The sequence below is a fragment of the Rhinatrema bivittatum genome, chromosome 8 (assembly GCF_901001135.1).
Source record: "Rhinatrema bivittatum chromosome 8, aRhiBiv1.1, whole genome shotgun sequence".
In the NCBI taxonomy this organism is placed as follows: domain Eukaryota; kingdom Metazoa; phylum Chordata; class Amphibia; order Gymnophiona; family Rhinatrematidae; genus Rhinatrema; species Rhinatrema bivittatum.
This window is the reverse complement of record NC_042622.1, coordinates 225,648,648-225,664,559: the sequence shown is the minus strand read 5'-3', so window position 1 is coordinate 225,664,559 and position 15,912 is coordinate 225,648,648. Positions and strand designations below refer to the sequence as shown.

The window sequence follows — 15,912 nt, the reverse complement described above, 5'->3', positions numbered from 1 at the left end:
GCCGAACAGACAGGCAATAGAACCTGGAGAAGGTGTGCAAGGAAGACCAAGTCACTGCTTGGCAGATGTCGACCGGAGACAGTAGCTTAGCTTCCGCCCAAGATACTGCCCTGAGCCCTAGTGGAATGAGCATTAACCTGAAAGGGTAATGGCTTTCCTACCTCTACATAAGCTTCCGCTACCTCTTCCTTGATCCAGCAAGCTATGGTAGCAAGCGAAGCTGGTTCACCTTGCCTCCTTCCACCGTGAAGAAAAACAAGCGCTCCGTCTTGCAAACCGGTTCTGAGAGTTCCAGATACTGCACCAAAAGCCTAACGTTTAAATGGCGGAGGAGGCAGTAGTCTTCTGTGCCCTTGTGCCTATCTAGGGACGGTAACAAAATGGACTGATTCAAGTGAAACTCCGAGATGACCTTGGGCTAGAAAGATAGAACGGTTCGAAGTTGTAACGCTCCTGGAGTAATCTGGAGTGAAGGTTCCCAACACAACAGTGTCTGTAATTCAGAGATGCGATGAGCTGAGCACATCGCCACCAAGAACATCGTTTTCAGCATTAACAGGCACAAGGATAGACCTCGCAGCGCCGAAAGGAAGGCCCTGCTAAAAAGTCCAATACTAGATTAAAATTCCACAAAGGAACCGGCCACTGTAGGGGTAGCCGGAGGTGTTTTACTCCCATTAGAAAATGGGCCATGTCCGGATGCACGGACAGGCAGGTTCCGTTCACCTCGCCTCTGAAACAGGAGATAGCCGCTACCTTGGACCTTCAAGGAGTTAAGGGACAACCTTTTATTCAGGCCGTCCTGCAAAAATTCCAGAACCAGTGGGATTTTGGCCGTCCAAGGGGCAACCCCATGTTCCTCACACCAGGCCTCAAATATTCTCCGGATCCGCAATAGGCTAAGGAAGTCGAGAACATCCACACACGGAGCAAGGTGGTAATTACTCAACAGGCGAGCCCTCTCAAGGGTTGGATTCTCGTGAAGGACCAGACCTTGCTGGAGCAGGTCCCTGTGCAGAGGAAGGCAAGGGAGGTCTCCACCAGAAGCCTACACATGTCTGATATCACGGGCATCTGGGCCAATCCAGAGTCACTAGGACTAATCCCCTGTGGAACTCGATCTTGCGAATGACCTTGCCCAGCAGGGGCCACGAAGAGAAGGCGTACAGTAAGTCTTCCTCTGGCCAGGTCTGAACAAGGGCATCGATGCCCAGGGAACATTAATCTCTTCTGCGACTGAAGAATCGGGAGACCCTCGCATTGTAAGATGTGGCCAGCAGGTCGATAGATAGGAGGCCCAGCGATCTGAAAGACTCTGGCCGACAATGCCCATTCTCCTGGAAACAGATTCTCCCTGCTGAGAAAGTTGTCTTTTCCTGCGATGTGGGATGCCGAAATCTTCTCAACTCCGCCCATTCCATAAGGAGATCTATCTCCAGAGACACTTGCTGACTCTTGGTTCTTCCCTGGCGGTTGATGTAGGCTATTGTTGTTGCATTGTCCGACATCACGCAGACCGCCAGACTCTGGAGCATGTGGATGAACTGTAGACACGCTAATCTGACTGCCCGGGCTTCCAGGCGGTTTATGTTCCAGTGTGCCTCTTCCATGGTCCAATACGCCTGGGTTGTCAGTTCCTAACAGTAAGCTCCCCACCCCCGGAGGCTCGCGTCCATCGTGAGGACTAGCCAGTTTGGTGGGGACAGGCTTACACCCTTGCTCAGGTGAACTTTCTGTAGCCACCACTGAAGCAGAGAACATATTTCCATCAATAGGTGAAGGTGAACTGAATAGTCTTGGGACAGGGGGTCCCAACATGACAGCAGGAAGCGTTGGCGTGGATGCATGTAGGCCCTCACCCACGGTACTACCTCCAAGGTTGATGCCATCAGACCTGATGATAGCTCTACACCCTGGGGCGCATTGTGTTCATCAATTGATGCACTTGGCACATCAGCTTCCTTATCCTCAAGGGTGGGAGGAAGACCTTGTCCTGCTTGGTGTCAAACCAGACTCCCTGATACTTTAAGGACTGGGAGGGCTTGAGACTGCTTTTGTCCATGTTCACTACCCAACCAAGCTCCTGAAGCAGGAACGTCACCCTGCGGGTCACTTGGAGACACTTTTCTAACGACTTCGCACAGATCAACCAGTTGTCCAAGTAAGGGTGCACCAGGATCCCTTCTTTCCTCAGTGCCACCGCCACGACCACCATAATTTTGGAAAATGTTCTGGGGGCAGTGTCTAGGCCGAAGGGCAACGCCTGGAACTAATAATGACGGCCCAGCACCGCAAAGCGCAGGAAATGCTGTTGGTCTTATTGGATTGGAATATGAAGGTAGGCTTCCGAGAGGTCCAGAGAGGTTAAGAACTCTCCCGGTTGCACGGCCATTATGATGAAGTACAGAGTTTCCATGCGGAAATGAATTACTCGTAGATGATGGTTGACGCTCATGAGGTCCAGGATGGGGCAAAAAGAACCCTCCTTCTTGGGTATGATGAAATAGATGGAATAATGCTCCATATATTCCTGGGATGTAGGTACAGGAATTATAGCCCTCAACTTGAGGAGTCATATTAAGGTAGATTCCATTGCCAGCTTCTTGTGCTGGGAGTGGCATGGAGACATCATGAATATGTCCCGAGGAATGCTGCGAATCTCTAGCATGTATCCTTCTCGTATGATATCCAGTACCCATTTGTCTGACATGATCTTGAATCACCGCTGGTAGAAGAGGGATAGTCAACCTCCTATCTCCTCATCCCAAGGATGGGTCGGCAAAACTTCATTGGGAAGTTCGGACCGAACCTAAACCAGCCCTTCTCTTTGGTTGTCAACTCCAAAAGGTCTGAGAACTTCCCGAGGACCTCTGAAACGTTGAGTTCCTATATGGCCGAAAGCGCTGGGAGCCCCTGGCCTGATCCCCTCACAGGCGAGGGTCACTGCAAACTTTTTCTCTTATCTTCTGGTAGCCGAGGCACTGGCGATTCACCCCACTTACTGGCCAGCTTTTCCAATTCACTCCCAAATAGGAGGGATCTCTTAAAGGACATCTTTGTGAGGTTTGCCTTAGAGGTCGCATCGGCTGACCAATTTCACAGCCATAGCTGTCTTCTGGCCGCCACCACTGAGGCCACTCCTCTGGCCAAGGTACGGACTAGGTCAGAGCCCGCATCCACTAAAAAGGCAGTGGCGGGATCCATAGCCTCTCTGGAATGCACCCCTAAGTTATCTGCCTCTTGCGAGAGAAGCAGGCACAAGTGAGCCACCAGGGCACAACACGAAGCCATCTATAGTGTCATTGCTGTTGCCTCAAAGGCTTGTATAAGGATAGACTCCAACCGCCTATTATGCGCATCTTTTAAGGCCGCTCCTACCTCCACTGGGATAGTTGTTTGCTTCGAAACAGCACAGATCAGGGCGTCCACTTTGGGGAAATGCAGGCGTTCTCTGGCCGCTGGATCCAGTGAGTACATAAGAACATAAGAAATTGCCATGCTGGGTCAGACCAAGGGTCCATCAAGCCCAGCATCCTGTTTCCAACAGAGGCCAAAAACCAGGCCACAAGAACCTGGCAATTACCCAAACACTAAGAAGAACCCATGCTACTGATGCAATTAAAAGCAGTGGCTATTCCCTAAGTATAATTGATTAATAGCCATTAATGGACTTCTCCTCCAAGAACTTATCCAAACCTTTTTTGAACCCAGCTACACTAACTGCACTAACTACCTTCTCTGGCAACAAATTCCAGAGCTTTATTGTGCGTTGAGTGAAAAAGAATTTTCTCCGATTAGTCTTAAATGTGTTACTTGCTAACTTCATGGAATGCCCCCTAGTCCTTAGCTTCCAATGCTCGACCACCTTTAAAACTGGCTTCCAGGGTGTCCCCTTCCAGGTCAATCAACTCCTGGATGGCTTCCAGCATTGGAAAATAGCAAGAGGCCTTCCATAGAGATATCAGGATGGGATTCTTTGGTTCGTCATAGGGTCCACACCAGGAACTCCCAGAGTCTTCAGGGAAACCAGGGCCAGAAATTCATCTCTATGGAAAAACTGTAACATGGTCCGATATGGCTCCAAGCCTGGAGGGTTTTCCCCATCCTCCAATGAATCTGCATCCCTTTTGTCATCTGTGGTGTCTGGGTCCCTTGTCAGGGATACCCTTGGTGAGATGAGACATGTCTCGAGGTCTATTGATAGGGCTGGGACAGCGAGTCCTTCCTGGCTGGAGTTCGGTCTGGACAGGGGCAGGAGAGACAGACTGCGCCTGTACAAAGGCTTGAAGGCCTTAAAAAAATTCCACCCAAGAAAAAGCTGCCGGATCCATGCCTGGCCCAGGGGGAATTGGGGTAGGTGCAGCTGAATTTCCCTCTCCCATGGTAGACCAAGCCCCGGGATTACTCAGATCCAGGGTACTACCGGTTAAGATCGAGCTTGACCCATCCTCTGAATGGGAGGAGCAGGGCTTAGAAAAGTTCTGGGAGTCCAACTCTCCCTGGGCCTCCTTATAGTGCTGACATAGGTAAGGATCACGGTCAGACTATATAGCCCTTAATAAGTCAGGCAGCACAAAGAGTGTTGCCTATGCTTCTTTGTTGCTGGAGCCATTATGAACGGTAACTGTGCGCTCAGGTGGCTAGCGCTTGAAATCGAGTGCTCACAGAACCTGTACCAATGCACGTAAACTGAAGCGCACGTATGTGCAATATTATGCACACAGCACATGCACCGCACGCACTGATGCTCTATGGAGGGCAATGAGGCACAGAAAACCGCGCGCAAGATGGTGCTGCCGCGGCCTACCACGCGGTGTGCCCACCGAGTCTGAAGCGAGGCCTAGCCCATTGGGGGGGGGGGGGCACTTAATCCACTCGGAAGTCCCTTTCCCTTACTCCAATGGGATCAGGAACGTCATCGCTATGGCACGCCAAGCAAGGAGACCAGAGGAAAGACTTGCCGAAGCCCTTCGGCGTTTCTGAATTGGGAGGAATCCTCTTCTCTCTTTACTTACCTGGGTTCAGCGCTTACCGGCTGAGTACAGAGACTGTCTCCAGCTTCAGGGGGAGGGGGCTTTGGTCATCACCGCAGCTCTCAGCTTCCTGCTTCCGCTACCTTTCAGCTGCTTCAGCAGCAAGGTCCACGCTAGGAACCAGCTACCGGACCAAGGCTCACCTCTGAGGGATCTTGGAAACCGCCTCAGGAATTCTCGACTGGGGGAGGGACCTTTAGTTATTACTGCAGGAGAGTGGGGCTCAATCTTTCTCCAATTTAAAGGTAAAATTTTCTCTAAGGAGTACTGCAATCCCGAAAGGAAAGCATGTCTACATCTGCTAGGAGACGGAGTGATACTGGGGCTGAGGTCACTGCAGGGGTGTATCTAGGGTGACGTCAGCTTTGAAACCTGACTCCATCTCCATCTGCTAGCAGGGGAGCACATAACCCATTGGTCCTGAGTCCATCTGGCTACATGCTAGGAAATGACACTTTCTGGACACTGCATGACAGATGAACCAGATTAAGTAGCTATTATTAAAAACTAAATTAAACGGAACACACACTACACAAAGTCTGCCATAAAATAAGATTTCCAGCTCTTTTCTAATAAATTCAGAAGATCTAGCCCAACCCAAGTTTAAATTTTGCTTGGACTGGACACCCATCAAGATGACAAGCTACCAGTCAATAATAATCAGTTAATGCTTTAACAAGCTTCCCATCTTCCCCTCCACAGGTTGTTTTTGTTTTTTTTGTTTGTTTTTTTTTTTTTATTTTACCTGATCTGGAGACGCCACACTTAAAACATTTTTCCCGCCGTTTGAAATTTTGCACGCCACACTGAGAAAACAAAACATACAAAAGATTGGGTGTTTAGCACTAGTAGTGTTGGGCAAGAGTTTGCAGGTGGAGAGCTGCTAAAGGGATGGAGAGTTGGGAAGCTGGCACCTCCATTTCTGTAGCAGACACTCCATACCCACAGAAACTCTCTCAACAAGATAAAAGACAGGAAAAAGCTCTGTATAAACCCTGGGGGAAACAGGAAAAAACAGCTAAAGCAGCAAAAATGTTCCATCCAGGTCCCAGGTCAGAAACGTAATCTGATCAGAGATAGTGACCAGCACCAGAACTCAAGAAATGTCGATTCTGTGCTTTGTAATTCTTTCCTTACATCATTTAGTATGTTTCTTTAGCAACACATGGACTAATTGTCAAGGCCAAGAACATTTTTTCAATTGAATTGTGTGCAAAGCTTGGAAATAGGGGAATAAAATGGAGCTAATTATGTCGGGTTGGCATGGCGGGTGCATGGGCACACTAGGTCTGTGCCAAAGTGGCAAAAATCTGGGGAACAGCAGGCTGGCTGAAGATTTGCTGCCTTCTCTCTCAGCAGAGAGAAGTCTTCTGCTTACTGATCCAGCCCCTCCCAGACAGACAGCAGGGAACAGACAAGGAGGAGGTGAGCCTGGAGCAGACACAGCAAAGCAAAGAGGAGCTCTGTTAGTTCCTAATTTAGCCCCCTCCTATCATTCAGGGACAGGAGGAAAGGGAGTGAGCTTGGAACAGATAAAGCAAAGGGGGGATCATTAAGGGAGGATAGGAGTGGGGATCAGCAGGGTGGGCATGTGTCTATGTGTGTGAGAAAGGGAAACAGGGGTGGTGTGCGTGTGAGACAGCAAGAAAAGATTGCTTTTAGGTGCGTGTGTGTATGTCAGACTGGCTGGGAGGCTAGAGAGAGAATGAAAGGGGGAAGCAGGACCTAGAGCTTTGTAGGGACACCTGTCTCCTCCCCCTGCCCCCGGCACTGCAATTCGCTTGATCTCAGATTCTACCCTCAAAGCTTGAACCTTCCCCTTCCTACCCCTCCCCTCTCCCGAGGTCCTGGAACTCACCTCTTAAATCTCAACTACTCCCTCCTCGTCCTCTATCCCAAATTCCTGATCTCCTTCCATCTTTCCCACCTACAATCCTCCTATCCTCTTCCCCTTCTCCTGCCATCCCCAAACTTCTTTCCTTCTCACACTTCTCCCTCACACCCCCATTCCTATCACCTTCTCCTGAATAAAGAGACTTTTCTCTTCCGGTTGTCTGGCATAGGAAAATTGGTTCTTACTTGCTAATTTTCGTTCCTGTAGTACCACAGATCAGTCCAGACTCTTGGGTTTTGCCTCCCCTCCAGCAGATGGAGACAGAGACATTTTCACAACCACCAGCTTATAACCTGGTGTAGAACCTGCACCCCTCAGTATTACTATGTACCCAAGCTGTTACCAAGTAAAGAACAGTTCCAAATCAAACGAAGAATACAATATCTCCCAAACGAGCAGAGGAAAGAAGAAATACACATTGTCAACCATGATACAAAGTTTAACAGACAAAAAAAACCCTGTGCCATTCTTCAGATAAAAAACAGACAGAAACGAGCAGACTCTATACCCAGGTGGATCTCTGGACTGATCTGTGGTACTACAGGAACGAAAATTAGCAGATAAGAACCAATTTTCTTTTCTCTGTACGTATCCATATTATCCCAGATGCCTGGGATGTACCAAAGCTTCCCTAACATGGGTGGGACTGATAGAGTCCCGCTCGAAGAACACCCTCTCCGAAACCAACAACATCCAATCTATAGTGTCTGGTAAAGGTACGCAAAGACTTCCAAGTCGCTGCACAGCAAATCTCCTGTGGAGATACTAGCTGACACTCCGCCCAGGAGGCTGCCTGAGATCACATCGAATGAGCCCTCAACCCCTCCGGGACCAGACGGCTGCGACAAATGTAAGCAGAACCAATAGCCTCCTTCAACCAATGAGCAATCATAGCCATCAAAACTTTCTGACCCCTCTTTGCACCACTCCACAGCACAAAGAGGTAATCCGACAGCCTAAAGCTGTTGGTCACCTCCAAGTACCGTAACAAGCCCGCTTGACATCCAAATGCCTTAGCTCGGAAGCATGAGCCGAACCCAGCTCTATATTCTGAAAAATCAGAAGCTCCACCAGCTGACTGAAGTGGAACGCTGACACCACCTCAGGGAGGAAAGACAGAACCGTGCTCAATGAAACCTCCCCCCCCCCCCGAGTCAGAGATCCGCAAAAAAGGCTCCCTGCAGGATAAGGCCTGAATCTCAGACACCCTTCTGGCTGAACAAATAGCCACCAAGAAAACCATCTTCAGAGCGAGATCCTTAATGGTAGCTCTTCTAAGAGGTTCAAATGGCACCACACACAATCCCCTAAGGACCAAATTAAAGCACCAAGACAGACAAACAGCCCAAGTGGGAGGGCACAAATACAATGCTCCCCTAAGAAAACGCACCACATCTGGGTGCGCCGCCAGTGGTCTCCAATGGACTTTGCCCCTGAAACCGGCCAGGGTGGAGACCTGCACTCTCAAAGAGTTAAACAATAAGTCCTTAACCAGCCCATTCTGCAAGAAAGCCAGAATCTGGGACAACGAGGCTCGCTGAGGATCAATTTCTTTATGAGTGCTCGAAAACCTTCCATACCCTAGCATAAGCCAGAGAGAGGTGGAGGACTTACAAGGTTGCAACAAAATGGTGCTAACATCCTCCGGATAACCGTTTTTTTTTTGTGTAAACGGTTTTTTATTATTTTCAAAGGAATATACAATCAACTGGGGAGGTGTAGATCCTTCATCCCCCAGAACAACAACAACCAGAAAAGACTAACACAGTAAGTCACTAAGTTTTCTCCCCCCCCCACCCACCCAGTACTATCAGACCAAACACGTGGAGGAGCTACCCGCCACCAAAACCAGAACAGAAACAGACTAGAACCATCAGAAACAGTTGTGGAGAACAAAAAAAAATCAATCATTGAGGAGAAGACTTCGTGCACGGTGCGGAAGAGACTGAATGTAGGGATGCCAGATGGCTAAAAATCGGCGTCGGTTGACTGGAGATCGCCGAGCAGCCAATCCCTCCATAGTCGCCATGGAGTGCAGTCCATTTCGCCAGGCCCAGAAGGAGGGATGTTCGGGCGCACGCCAAACAGAGAGGATGATCTTCTTACCTACAAGACATGCCTTTTGCAGGAACATGCGCGAGCCAGGATCCCGAATCCGAATTGGGGAGATACAGCCAAACAAAAGCCAATGTGGCGTTGCAGGAAAGGCTACGTCCAATAAATCAGTCAAATAATCAGTTATCTTCTGCCAAAACCTCCATATGGGAGGACATGACCAAAAAGCATGGGAGAGGGTGCCGCGGGCATGACCACAGCGCACCAACCCGCGGAGATATCCGCATGGAAATGACAGGCCACCCGTGGTGCAATATAAGCACGACTGAGGAATTTAAACTGCATCTCCCTATAATAGGAGTTGGCCGAGATCCTGGCTACACGCCGAAAACCAGCTTGGAGAATACATTGGGTCACAACAAAATCACCATCACTATTCCACCTCATCTCCAAGGTGGTGCAATGATCTTCCTCGAAGAAGCGCTGTAATTGCTTATAGTACATTGCTAGTGACAGGGCCTTGGGCAATGGGAAATGGAACACTCGGTCCAGGGTCTGATACACGGCAAGCGCCCTATACTCCTCTGGGATAGCACGTATATAGTGTCTAATCTGAAGAAAAGGGAAAACGTGCGCAGCTCCCAAACCATACAGTTCCCCAAGTTCCTTAAAAGTAAGGAGCTCACCGTCCGTATTATATAAATGTCCCAAACGGGTGATCCCCTGAGATTCCCAAGCGGCGAAGCTCGCCGATTGATAACCCGGGGTAAAATCTACGTTACCCTGCACCGGCAAAAGGTAAGCACACTGGGGGGGCAACTTCAGCAACCCACACAATTGCCGCCACGTCTGCCGAAGCGGGCTTAACAGGGCAGTCTGTCGAAGAAGACTAGGAAGCGTACTAGTAGCCCCCTGGACCACACTCGCCGGGACAAAGGGCACCATTAAAGCCCGATCCGCATACAACGGGGTGTGCACCGAGGAGTCCAACAGCCAGTCCCTTAGGATCCGACAATGACAGGCCAAATTGTAAACCCCTATATCCGGGACCCCTAAACCCCCCCTACCCCAGCGCACCTTCAACCAACTCAGCGGAACCCGCGGTTTCCTCCCCCGCCAGAGAAAACGCCGCAGGGCGCCATCCAGCCTACTGAGATCCCTGCGTTTCAGAATTAAGGGTAGATTTTGCAAAAGATAGAGCCAGCGAGGCAAAGAACCATTTTAAAAAGATTGACTCTGCCACACAAAGACAGGGGCAAGGCACTCCAGGCAGCCAGAGTATCTAACGTGGACCGAAGTCTGCCTGGGACATTCGCCTGATAAACATTTGCGGGATCCGCGGGGAGACGCACCCCCAAATACATTAAATGATCCGGTACCCAATGCAACGGGAAGGAGTCGCGCCACTGCTCAGACAAAGCAGCGGGGTAAACAAGGGCGGAGGATTTAGATTCATTCAGTTTCAGACCCGAGAAGACTCCAAACTCCCGAATCAACTGCATTAAAGGAGGCAAAGAGGCCGGCGGGGTCGTCACAAACACCAACAGGTCATCTGCAAACGCCACTCCCTTAAAGAGACGCGCCCCAAATCGAACCCCACGCACCGCGCGACAAGCATAAAGGGTGAGCAACAGGGGCTCGAGTTGCAGAATAAAAAGCAGCGGGGACAACGGACACCCTTGCCTAGTGCCCCGGGTGATATTAAAGGGCTCGGACCGAGCCCCATTTGCCAGGATCACCGCCCGGGGGTCCGAATATAAGAGCCGCACAGCCTGGAGAAAAAATCCCTGAAACCCCATAGCCTCCAGTAATGAGAATAGGTAATGCCACTCCACTCGGTCGAACGCTTTCTCCGCGTCAAAACTGATCACCACGTGAGGTTGCTCGAGATGACGACAAATCGTCATGGCTGTTAAGACGCGGCGAACATTAGCGAACGCATACCGCCCCCTCACAAAGCCCACCTGGTGATCTCCCACCAAAGCGGGCAAAAGTGGGGCCAGCCTATCCGCCAGCACCTTAGCCAAGATCTTATGGTCCACATTCAACAATGAAATTGGCCGGTACGAGCCCGGCTCTAAAGGGTCCTTATCCGCTTTAGGAATGAGGGTAATAAGGGCTAAATTATCGTGCGTAGGAAAGGACCCCCCTTCAATCAACGCCGAAAAAGCCGCAGCCAGAGGAGCTGCTATCTTATCCACGAGCAACTTGTAGAATTTGGCGGTAAACCCATCGGGGCCCGGGGCCTTAAATGACTTGAGCTGGCGGATGACCATACCCACCTCCCCTTCCGATATGGGTTTATCCGGATAACCGTTTTTTCTCAAATGCTGCCACTCAAAAGCCAAGCCGCTAGACAAAAGCGATCTACCTGATTGAAAAATATAGGACATTGATGAAGCAGGTTTGGAAGATGTCCCAGCTTCAACGGACTGTCCACTGCTAGATTGATCAGGTCCACAAACCAAGGTCGTCAAGGCCACTCTGGGGCCACCAGAATCACTCTTCCTGGGCGGACCTCTATCTTCTGAGTATTTTACCCACCAGATGCCACAGCGGGAACACATAAATGAGAACGTCACTTGACCAAGGGAGAACCAGGGCATCGACCCCTTCTGCTCCTCGCTCTCTGCCACTGAAGAAGCAAGGAGCTTTGGCATTCCGCTGCATTGCCATTAGATCCATATGAGGGAACCCATCTGTGAGTAATGAGACATATTGCTTCGTCCAATAGCTCCCATTCTGCGGGATCTAACTGCTGATGGCTGAGAAAAATCGGCTTGCACATGTCATACCCCACTATGTGAGAAGCTGCTATCCGAACTAGGTGCTGTTCCGCTCAAGACCTCAGCATTTCCGCTTCCCGAGCCACTGCTCGACTCTTGGTCCCCCCTTGGTGGTTGATATAGGCTACTGTAATTACATTGTCGGACAGGATTCTGACCAAGCGACCAAGCACTAGAGGTAAAAATTCCTGAAGGGCCAAAAGCACCGCTTGCGTCTCGAGGCGATTGATGGACCACAACGCTTCCTGCGATGACCACTGCCCTTGGACTGACTGGGACTGGCACACTTCTCAAGTCCGTAATTCGTAAAAAGGGCTCCCTGCAGGATAAGGCCTGAAACCCCGATATCTGTCTGGCAGAAGATATCGCCACCAGGAAGATCACCTTCAAAGTAAGATCTTTCAACGTCGCCCACTTCAAAGGCTCAGACGGAGACATACACATAGCTTTCAGGATGACATTAAGACTCCAGGAAGGTCAAGGATTCTGAACTGGAGAACGCAAATGTTTCGCTCCCTGGAGAAAACGAACTACATCCGGATGTGCCGACAACGCAACTCCTCGCACTTTGCCACGAAAACAACCTAGAGCCACCACCTGAACTCTCAGGGAATTAAAGGATAAACCTTTAATGAGGCTGTCCTGCAAAAAGGACAAGACATCCCCCACAGAGCCCCGAAGAGGATCCAGTTTGTGCTCAAGGCACCAAGACTCAAAAATTCCCCACACACTGACATACACCAACGAAGTAGAGGTCATACTGGACTGGAGCAGGGCAGCTATCACACCATCCGAATAACCCTTATTCCTCAAACGCTCCCTCTCAAAAGCCAAGCTACTAGACAAAAGCGATTTGCCTGATCGAAACAAACGGGGTCTTGGTGCAAGAGATTCGGCATGTGCCCCAACTTCAGGGGACCATCCACCGCTAGGTTGATCAGATCCGTGAACCACGGACATCTCGCCCATTCTGGAGCCACGAGCACCACCTCACCCGGGTGGATTTCTATGTGGCACACAAACTTGCCTATTAATGGTCATGGCAGGAAGACATACAGGAGAAAATGCACCAGCCAGGGCAGAACTAGAGCATCCACCCCTTCTCCTTCTGTCTGCTGAAGAACCAAGGAGCCTTGGCATTGCGAAACATTGCCATCAGGTCCTCGCGAGGAGTGGACCACTTGAGACAAATTAGTTGAAATGCTTTGTCTGACAACTCCCACTCCCCAGGATCCAACTGATGATGGCTCAAAAAATTTGCCTGAGAATTGTGAATGCCTGCGATATGGGAAGCTGCCAATCTCTCCAGATGTAGCTCAGTCCAGGTGACCAACTCCCAGGCTTCCTTGGCTACTTCTTAGCTCTTGATCCTGCCTTGACGATTGATGTAAGCCACCCAGGTTGCATTGTCTGATAACACCGTCATTGGCTTTCCCCTGACCAGGGGTAGGAGGGCCGGGAGAGCCAGCCATACCACTCTGGTCTCCAACTAGTTGATCGACCATGAGGCTTCCTCCGGAGACCACCGGCCCTCACCGATCTCTCCTGACAAACTGCTCCCCAACCGGAGAGGCTGGAATCTGTGGTAACAATTATCCAAGACGAGATAACCAGGTCTACTCCCCTCCGTAACTTGTCCAGCTGAAGCCACCACTGCAGACTGAACCTCGCCGGTTCCTGGAGAGGCAAATAAAAACGCTCGGACATCGGATCTCATATGAGCAACCATGGTACCAACTCCAAGGTGGAAGCCATAGATCCGAGCACTTGCAAGTAGTCCCATATTCAGGGTAACGTCTTGTCTAACAGCGATCAATTCTGAGCTTGCAACTTGACAATCCTCTCCTCAGTGAGGAAGATCTTCCCCATGCGTGTGTTGAACCGTGTCCCAGGAACGCCAACATCTGGAAAGGAATCAAGTGACTTTTGGCCAGGTTGACTATCCAACCCAACACCTTCAAGCGCTGGAGGACCCGATCCACCGCTTCTTGACACGAGAACTCAGACTTCACTCGAATCAGCCGGCCATCCAAGTACGGGTGGCCCAGGTCCCCTTCCTTGCAGGGAGCTGCCGCCACCACGACCTTGGTAAAGGTCCTGGGAGCCGTAGCCAATCCGAAAGGCAGGACGCAAAACTGGTAATGCTCTCCCACAACCATGATCCTCAAATATTTCTGGTGATCGCACCATATCCCGATGTGCAGATATGCTTCTGTCATGCCCAAAGAGGCGAGATACTCCCCTCTGTGTACTGATGCAATAATGGACCGCAGAGTCTCCATATAGAAGCGGGGGATTCTCAGAGTCTTTAAATCCAGAATGGGATGGAAGGTACCTTCCTTTTTTGGTACCACGAAATAGATGTAGTAACAATCCCGCCTGCACTCTTCCAGAGGCACCCGCACAATGGCTCCCATCTCTCAGAGGTGGAGGATGGTGTCCCAAACCGCCACCCTCTTCTGCTCATAAGAGCACGGGGAAACCAGAAAACGATCTCTTAGAGGCCGACCAAATTCTAAAGCGTAGCCTTTTTCTATGACACTTAAGACCCACTGGTCCGACATTATCTTGACCCACTCCTCGTAGAAAATAACCAACCGGCCCCCTATCGCTGGCACAGAGGAGTGAGCCAGCCTCGCCTCATTGGGGGGGATTTAACTCCGCCCTGCCCCTGGGAAGAGCCATCTCACCTAGGCCGGCATCCACGAAAGGACTAGTTCCACAACTGCTGCCTGCTGGTGCCTTGACGTGAAGATCTGGAAGACCTGAATCGTCTATTTCCGCGAGAGCAAGACGAAAAAGCATTTCTAGCCTTCGGTTTGTCCTCTGGGTACTTATGCACCTTATTCTCCCTGAGGGACTTGATCATTTCTTCTAAGTCCTTCCCGAAGAGCAACTTCCATTTAAAGGGCAGCGAACTAAGCTGTGTCTTAGAAAAAAATATCTGCCACCCAATTCCTCAACCAGAGGAGTCTCCGAGCTGACACTGCCGCCACCATGGATCTCGAAGAAGTATGGAGGAGGTCATAGAGTGCATCTGCACTATAGGCCACAACAACTTCCAACCGCTCGGCCTGTATGGACTCCGCGGGTGACAATGTCCTGCCATCTGTAATAGCTAAACCCAGTGCAGACCTGCTCTCAACATAGAACTACTACAAATAGCAGCCCAAGCTCCCAGCTCAAACATCTCAAAAATCTTTTTGAGGTGCCCTTCCAGCTTCTGATCCTGAAGATCCTTGAGTGCCGTGGCGCCGGTGACTGGAATGGTCATCTTCTTAGTGACCACCAAAATCGAAGCATTCACTTTAGGAATCCTCAGTTGACCCAGCGCTTCCTCCGGTAGCAGATACAACTTGTCCATGGCTCGAGTGACCTTCAGCCCCGTGTCCGGAGTATCCCACTCCCAGAAAAGCAAGGCAGTCATGGACTGAAGGAATGGAAAACCCCAGGTGGGACCCTGAAGCCCCACCATAACCAGATCTACTACTCCCAACTCCAAACTCTCAGGAGGAGCGTCAATACCCAGCTCCTCCAAGACTGCGGGTATAAGCGGGCTTAGTTCCTCCCTGTGGAACAGCCGGACCACCATGGGATAATCACCTTCGACAGTAGACGCCTGTGAAGAAATGTGGTCTGGGCCCTGAGGATCCAGCCCAGGGTCCGTCCCAAGGGTTCTGCCCCTGCAGATCATCCTGTCGCGAGCCCTCTGAAGAGGTGTCTGCCACTGGTGGGAGTGGGGAAGATCTCAGCAGCCACTTGGCCTTTGGGTCCCTGGGCTTCACTGGGGCCCCGGCACGCTTAGGAGCCTTGCTCCGGTGCCGCTTGGCTGACCTGCCTGCCTTAAACATCTTCTGTAACAGCCGGATAAAATCCAAGGCAAAAGAGGAGGAGTCAGAAACATCTTCCAGTCCCCCTTCATCTGGCTCTGCAGCTTCCTGAGCGTATGGCCCCTACCAGAAGCCTCAGATTGCGGCAATAATGGAGACAGGAAATCCCCCTCCCCCCGGCAGACCCGAACGCTGACAAAATGGCTTCCGTTCCCATGCTCTGCAGGAAGGGATCTGCCGGAGGCTGCCCACGCTGAGAGCCTCCCAGGCTCGCGGGGCTTCCTCACTTTCTCCCACGCAGCAGCGCTCAACGA

At 50.7% G+C, this 15,912-nt stretch overlaps 1 protein-coding gene across 2 annotated transcripts in view; it reads right to left on the bottom strand.

Moving 5' to 3' along the window:
- The window catches only part of RBM10 (RNA binding motif protein 10), a 158,287-nt gene that overhangs the window by 108,430 nt on the left and 33,945 nt on the right, over positions 1–15,912 (bottom strand). For both annotated transcript variants that reach the window (XM_029613792.1, XM_029613793.1), the window contains exon 8: positions 5,779–5,839. In XM_029613792.1, the coding sequence (XP_029469652.1) occupies positions 5,779–5,839 (61 nt within the window). The remainder of the gene's footprint in view (positions 1–5,778; positions 5,840–15,912) is intronic.